Below are 8118 nucleotides of genomic sequence, written 5' to 3'. Positions count from 1 at the left end.
TTAGAAAAAAAAAAATTTCAATCACGGGGTTGATTTCCAAAAGACCATCAATAATCTATACATCCAAATGATATTTTATATGATATTCTCTACCAAGATTTAAATCTGCTCGAATTGATTTTCTACATGCTTTGAGGGATGTGATGTTCTGTTTCAGTCTCTCATCATTTCTCTCTTTGAGTTGATTTGAATTTACTGCTGATTTACAAGAAAGTTAATCGCTAGTGTCCATTGGCTTGTATTTTGTGTCCACCGTCGTACCAGAAGCTCACGTTTAACCCTCCCGCCTGAGCACCGTGGCTATGAAACTGCGCTTCTATTCTCGGAATTAATCTCATTCTTGATATTTATATCTTGATCCTTATATAGTAGTAGTAGTAGCAGTTCTTATATCCAGTGATCCATGCGTTGAGTCAAATAGTTGTCACTTATGTTCTATACGCGATTAATCTGCCCCCTAAGAATCCCAGTATAGATAGATAGCATGGTCAATTAATGGTTGGGGTCGTAAGAATAGGGGATGGTAAAATTATATACAGTAAGTAGTATAGGCCATGAAACCATCCATGTCTCTCATTAACCGCCCTGCTGTAAGGTACTTCTGTCAGCGGTATCACATTTGATGGTCCCCCAAGTCGGATGCACCTATGAAATGCCCCTTAGGAGATTAATTCCTCCCCGTCAATACCGTGCCTCCCCCAACTAAATACCAAGGTAGAAATGGATACTAGTATCGAGTTCCTGGTCTGACCAAGAGTCGGTCGTCGTTTCTTCCAATCCCGGTCCATGGATGAATGGATCCGCCCGTTCTCGCATCCGAAGAAAACGATACGCAATACACTTAGTGTGTAATTTTCAATGGCACCCGAGCCAAAGAATCAGGTCATTCTGGAATGTTTATTACCCAAGAATATAAAAAAAATAAAATCTATAGAGATGGGAAAAAGCGGCAGCAATATTTATAGACTATACTATCATGGGGAGGGATGAATTACTATGTCTCTAATTCCTTTCAGGCAGACAAAAATGAATAAAGACAATCTTTGGAATAAATAACAAGTGAGACATTTCCGATTTAATCTACCAACAGGTGAGCAGGATGGCTGACTGGTCCGTATCACCCACGATATCAGGCCATGACAACCTACAACGGTCGGCCATCAATAATAAACGCAGGCTAACCCACCACTAGTGACCTGGCCGCAGCTCTCGTACAGACCCCAGGCTCCAGGAAGGAATCCAGTCTGCCTGGGCCTTGGCCACCGATTCCTTTTGCCCGTGCACGTGCCAATTCGGCTGGAACTATACCAGACAGACAGACTTTATATGTCAGCTTCAAGTTCCAGGCAACTTCCTGCTCCCTCTTCTTGAACACTCCTTTTATACCGTCAATTGACCCACAATACTTCGACCTTAACCTCGTCTACTACCTGATTGTGGTCGTGGACAATGACTAATGCCAATCTCCATCAGTCATAGGAAGCCAAAACAGGCAGCGGAGAGGCTCAGCGACACGTAATGCTAGATTTACCTATTTCTAAAAACATACTTCGATTTGAGGCTATGCGATGTCTACTTTACCTCGGTACGTCATTCTCTACTCTTCATATACGATTCGCACGAGGGAACATATATATATACAATCTTAACAAACTTCCATCTTGTCGATGCATCGATGTGATTCAAAAATATACCAAGGTACCTTGGGGATATATTTCTCAAGAACTCTTCGGCAACCCCCTCTCCTTGAACGGGTCGCATCGGTCGACCGAGCACTCGTAACTCGAGTACTATGTAAACCTTCATGTATATAAAGTATTAATATAAGGATTATATAGAATTACTTTGTAGATCGATATCTTTTAAATTAGTTAAGAAAATTGAGTTTAAATTCGTTGCGTTTTTCTGATTTTTTCGGGTGTAATCAGACTTTTGACCCACTAGTTTACTTTGAAGCATTATCTCTGAAGAGCAATAACACCATCGGTATTCACAAATGATAACTCCTCGGGTCACTACCTATGGAATTTGCTTAAATTCTTCATACAGTGACGGTAAGAAGCAATTCAGGTCTATTCCACCATATCAATAAGCTGTCCATACTCTGCTTTCCCTCGGGAGTGAATGCACGACTTACGGGACATCTCGATGGCACAGTGCACTGTAAGGTCATGTCCGACTTGGGGGGTTGCATCGGCAATCCAAAACCTGGATCGAAGTTCTCTTTCACCATTTGGCTTACGTCGGACCTGATGAATTAAGAAAGACTTATTGTCAAAACCAGATGTGATGTGCTCTGTGCAGAGCCTGTCAGCGAGCTTTGATTCTCGGATTTGTGGGCAGGTGAGGAGGATCATACCGCCAACTTTTAAGCGACCAACGACCATGGCCTCAATGCCTTGCTCTTCAAATTTGAATTTGTCAATCCCTAGCTCCTGGGGATCAATGAAAGCGATGGTTAGCTTGGAACAGTCATTCCCGATAAACTCAGATATAAATGAGTATGTATTGATATAGCGCTCAGGAAGGCTCTTGTTGGACCAATCCATGGTGTTAGGATGCCGCCAGGCATATTGATGTGCAATTGGGTTCCAAAGCTTGTATCTGTTTAGACATTAGATTTGTATCGAGTGTTGCAAAATGACCCTGCCTTGACTTCTCGTCGGTGCCGAGGCAAACCTACCTGGATGTATCTGTTAGGTGCCAACCAAACCACCAATTGTAGGCGTCACCGGTAACTGTCAAATATTAAACACCAAACAATCTGAAATACGGGACGCTGGTTATTTCTACGTACTTTGCGGGATCGCGGTCCGAACTGCAATGTAAAGAGTTCCATCGGGCAGAGTAGTATATCCATTTTCGAGTAGAGTGTATCCACTCCGTAGCATGTAAGTCTTAGCCTCCCAGGGGGTATGGCCTGCAACACGTCAGCGCATCTCACATTCTACTTGCAAGATTTTAGTCAAGAACCGGGAAATTGATTCTCACCAATGCTACTTGCCCAGGGGCTGGCGGACAGTCCCTTTTGGACTTCGTCGCTGATTGCCGGGGTGACTGGATTGTAGTACTTGGCAAACGGCCTCTTTAAATCGGCCTCCCGGTATCCAAGGTAGTAGTCTTTCCCATCGGGATCATAAGACTCCTGATTGACAGAGATGAAACTGTCCATGTCCTTTGCAAGTGCCATTGTGCAGTCCTTGTTGGGTTTCTGGATTTGGTTGAAACCCTCAACTTACTGAGGGGTTGCCTTCACCAGGTTATATAACCCACATATCGGCCCAGATCGTTTACATTCTATTGCGTGGGTGTAGACGTCATGAGGACAACATTGAGTTCTGCAGTTCTGCGGCTGTCTAAATCCGCAAAGTTAAAAAGGAAAAATTCAAAAGAAAATATGATCAATCTTATATAGTCTATACTATATTGTATATTTAATATTATATTCTTACAATCTGTGGTTGCTGAGGTATTTGAGTAGTAAAAAGGGACGATTTGTATGGATTACAGAGCTGCGCAGGGTGCGTACCGATTACGTTATATGAAGCATCCCACCCCTGTAAAAGATAACTCCTTGAGTCAATAAGAATCAATCTTACTTCAATAATGATAAGAGAGCCAGAGAAATCTTAAATCTTCTGTAGCTGCTAGTTATCAATCCCTAGACCCCGTAGATTATACAACTATAGTCTCAGTATCTATCTAGTTAGGTATCTATGATTCGATGTACTAGTGTAACGGCGGTTGCCTCAGGCAACGACCGCTTCTGATCGCCTTAGATAACCATTACTCCACCGCCAGCGAGGCGCTAGCGGTCCAACAGCAGTTTAATATACTATATAAAATTAGTGCGTGCCCCAAAGCGCTCATAGATATCTCCTGGATAGTTCACGTGCTGCTCTCACAAAAGCAGCAGCACCCGTATCGGGCAATCGGACTGGACTTGCAGAAGAACAGTTCACTTCTGTACTAGTACATGTGTCATGAAATATTAAAGGGAGTATTTGAACATCGACGATCATTAACTAACAATACCTGGCGGTTCATGTATCTTGGATGAAAAGAATAGAACCATTTACAAATAAGCCTTGAAATGTATAAACATGAATTAGATACATTGTACCAAGTCCGCATGTCGTCCCGAGACCATATCCCAACATGACCCATCAGCCAACGCCAACCCAAAAAAGGAACGCATGAGGCAACTTCTAATAATCCTGTGCTTCAGACTTGATCGTTGTCCTGCTATCATCGTTCTCGTCTTCCTCCATAATGCTGGGCTCGATGGACACCCCGCGACGATAAGCACCAGGCTCGATGGAAGGGCGGACGCTACCGGACCGGCCGGAACGAAGACTGAGTATGTCACTGTCTCCCTCCTCGGTCCCCTCACGAGCGCGGGAGCTACTTGGGCGGCCTTGGGCGACTGCCAGGAGCTTAAGAACCGAGTTTTTGACCTTGACAAGGGCATTCCTGCTCGCCGCTTCAGAAGCCAGACCTTCCTCGATCGTCTCGTCCAAAAGCTCTTTCACCTCTTGTGCAAGCGCAGCATCCTCAGGGCTAACTTCGCTTTGGGTACTCCGAGCACTCGGCCCGATTGGGTCTTCGCCCTCCGGATTGCGAGAACCAGCCCTTGAGGGCACAGCGGGAGGAGCGACGTAGAGCTTGCTAAGCAGAGAGAAAAGAAGCTTTTTCTCTTCTTTAGAGCAGCGGTTGGGACCTTCGCTGATCCCCAGCACACGCTCCAGAATGTCCTTCACCAGCGCGAGATGAACCCAGCCACATACGTTGGAACTAGCAGCGCCGCCTGCGAGAATCTTCTCTCCGCCCAGCCCAACAACTCGCCGTTCGTCGGTCCACTCCGCGAGCATACCCAAAACACCACTCATCAGCGCCTTCAATTCTCGCTGTCCAACACTCTCATCAATATCGCCATCACTGTCCTCTTCCGCTTCAAGTGAGAAATACTCCTCTGCCGCATTGAGGACTGCCCGGACAACCGGTACGGAAACCCTGCGCATATGCTGGGTATTTGACAGCTTCGAGTGACAGTATACAGGGAGGAAATAGGCTAGAGTCTGCCGGAGTGCGGGATTTTCACGAGTACGGGGGTGGAAGAAAGTAACCACAAGTGACTGCAAGAGGGTTTCGACGGATGTTTGGTTGTACTCTTGGATAGCTGGAGGGACATTAGCCCCAGAGGGAGTAAAGGTATTCGTGAGCAACAACTTGGAAAGAGCGGTGGCGGCGGTTGCTTGGACACTATTCGGAGAGCTAGACTTGAGTGCCCTAGCAAAGACTTTCAGCAATGGCTTTTGGAATACTGGCGGTGTCACAGTCTCTCCGTCGGGCTGGGTAACAGGCGCGAGTAAGGATGGATGAGTTGTCAGCATGTCGCATAGGATGTGCAAGGCCGTCGTCTGCAAAGCCTCGTGGCCCTTGCTATAGCAATGGATAAATAGTGTCATGTTTTCTTCAGCCAAGGTCTGGTGTGGGGACGACTGTTAGCATACGTCAGAGGTATAGAGTGATAGAGACCAACCTTGTCAAGCAAACAGCAAAGCCCGAGGCACTCAAGACCTCTTTCTCTAATTGGCGCTTCATGACTGCGGACCGCAGGAACGACCAGGTTATTAAGCATCGTAACCAGGTTCATGTTTGCTTGGAGATTGCCCTCCACATTTTGCAACATACAAAGTGCAATGTGAAGACATTTCATGTTCACCATGATTTCTTTGAGAACCTTTGCTTTGGCTTCTTCTTTGTTGAAGGGCTTCACTTCAGGAGTTTCAGATCGGTGACGACTGGAGGATTCACTAATTTCCGATCTGGCTGACACGAAGCTATCTTCAGTGGCAATGGTATCATGAACTTCAGCGATGGCCTCCAGGACAACACTGCAGAACTCATTTTCGGCGGCAGCGTTTGGCCCACAGACAAATCGCAGAGTCTCAATAGCGAGCTTAGTACATTCTTCAGGCAGCTCTGGAACCGCCAAAGATTCGCGGAGTAATGAGAACATCTTGCGTCGACCGACTTCGTCACTGTAGTCCAGGGTCATGGCAATGTGTAACAACTGTTCAACAACAAACTCATGCTCGATAGAGTCATCATCGGTGGCTGTACCGGCTTCCTTGGCCATCTTCTTCCGCTGCAATAGGTCGGTCATATATTTGTTTAAGAAGTAGGCAAGGGCAGTGACTTCGGGCATTTTCTCGTCAGCTAAGTTGTCGAACTTTCCGTCGTGCTCCACACGACAGAAGTCGTTGAACGAGCGAATCAGGAAAGCTGATTCAGCTGTCAAGGACTCCCAGAATTCCTCATCGAAGACGACCGCTTCCCGGTAATCAGGGCGACCTTCCCAGAAGCTACGCATGGCTTCATGAGCTATACCGGTCTCAATGCCAGAGTTCAGTACATCGATTCTCTCGAGCAGCTCCAAAAGGCTGGTATGTTCGGTGGAGAGCGTTGATTAGCTGGGCCTTCCTCGTCGTTATCCGTACTAGCAACATCCTCAATCCACCGGTCGTAAAAGAGCTTCCCAGTAGCTTTCCTAACACTTTCGTCTCGATCTCTTAGACCCCAGCGGAGCAACTTCTCCCTCATTGACAGTGATAAATGTCGGAAATCTCCTAGAGTAGGGAGTAGACGTGCATATAATGCTCGCCGCGTGGCAGCGTCGAGATCGCGAGCTCGTTCAAGAAGGTATGGAAGCGTTTTGCGGAGAAGGGGTAGGTTGAGAAGTAAAGTTTTCCGCACCTCTGCGCTTGTGTCATTCTGCATGATGTCAACAAGCTTCTCGACCAAGACTGCACTATCCTCATCATCTTCATCCTCGTTGCCTGCCAGGCGGCCAAGACCCATCACAGCTTGTACTCTCACAGATGATTCTTTATCTCTGATCCGCTTCAGAAGGCCCTGTCGGATAGTATGGTACAAGTCGTCGTCAATCGTCTCGAGAGAGTTCACAATATGCGCAGTTATTTGCGTCGCACGGAAACGGACAGTCCGATCTTTAGCAGCTAGTAGCGGCATAATACGGGCAACCAGGCTGGTGGCCAAACGGGACGTGGGCGTTTCGGCGCTAACTTCATCATCATCGTTCGTGAAAAGCTCGGCATCCTTTTCGGATGCATGGGTCAAGAAAGTGCCAATAAAGCGCAAGACACGGTCACCAACGGGTTCCGACTTTTTGATGGGCAGAATCCGTAGCATGCAGCGACCAATCTCCACATTAAATTCCGTTTCGGGGAGTGTCTCTTCACCTGGAATCAAGGTCTCCTCTTGAACCTCTTTACCGTTTTTCTTAGAGCTCTTCTGTGATATGCCGCAGCAAGCCTCCTGGAGCTTTCTAAGCCGCACGACGAGTTTTCGGTGTCCGGTTGTCGAGCGTTGCGCATCAGCGAAGAGTAAACAGACATCTCGGCGCAAATTGGGAAAAGCCTCGGGCAATGGGGGTTCCTCCGGGATGGCGACAGAAGGAGTTACAGAACCTGCGCGCCCACCTGATACTGATGGTTGGGCGGACGGTCTACGTGATGTCGTCGCAGAGGTCGAACGGGCGGAAGATCGACCAGGCATAGTGTCTGGGGGTGGAGGGGTAAAGGTTTGAGTCGAAACGTGTCGGTCAAGTAAGGAGTTGTCGCATAGAGTCAGACAGGGAACATCTCAAAACCGTGTCATAAATCAGATTCGGGCACCGGAACTCGTTGAATGGCGCGCCTGTAGTCGCTGGACCAAGGTGGGATGATATTGCCGCCGGAGTTGAGTTATCGCCAAAACATTGCGGACGATAGCCCGCAGTCACGGGGTGCGGAATAAACAAACAGCCCAAAACGGGAAAGGCTAAGATAAGGGTTAGGGTTGGAAGTGCATTATGTCATTTCTGACCAGAAAGGCAGTATAGCGGGTTCTATATACAGAAATCTATATTGATTGTCACTATCGATTCCCTAAATTATACACGGGTTACTGCAATATCACTCTATCAACGGATTAATACCAAGCACTATCGAGTCAACGTTATGACCAATGTAGAAATGAGGGTCCTCACTTCGTGCAAGCTATCACGCCATCGCTCACGTGATGTACAATCGCTGACTAACGCCGACCATCGGC

The 8118-nt window shown here is 47.1% G+C and overlaps 2 protein-coding genes across 2 annotated transcripts; both read right to left on the bottom strand.

The window, feature by feature from the left end:
- Positions 1–2072: 2072 nt before the first annotated feature.
- On the bottom strand, positions 2073–3190 carry ANOM_006697 (uncharacterized protein; the record flags this gene model as incomplete). The annotated part of the gene is made up of 5 exons (XM_015551953.1): positions 2073–2296; positions 2360–2604; positions 2684–2738; positions 2798–2920; positions 2992–3190. The coding sequence occupies 5 exons, from the start codon at positions 3188–3190 to the stop codon at positions 2073–2075; spliced, it is 846 nt and encodes a 281-aa protein (XP_015405683.1).
- A 1018-nt stretch (positions 3191–4208) lies between these two features.
- ANOM_006696 (condensin subunit YCG1) lies at positions 4209–7581 on the bottom strand (the record flags this gene model as incomplete). The annotated part of the gene is made up of 3 exons (XM_015551952.1): positions 4209–5486; positions 5543–6446; positions 6524–7581. 3 exons carry the CDS (start codon positions 7579–7581, stop codon positions 4209–4211), a joined length of 3240 nt encoding a protein of 1079 aa, XP_015405682.1.
- Between the last annotated feature and the right edge of the window lie 537 nt (positions 7582–8118).

Source organism: Aspergillus nomiae (genome assembly GCF_001204775.2).
Source record: "Aspergillus nomiae NRRL 13137 chromosome Unknown contig00190, whole genome shotgun sequence".
Lineage (NCBI taxonomy): Eukaryota > Fungi > Ascomycota > Eurotiomycetes > Eurotiales > Aspergillaceae > Aspergillus > Aspergillus nomiae.
This window is presented reverse-complemented; position numbering and strand designations above follow the sequence as displayed.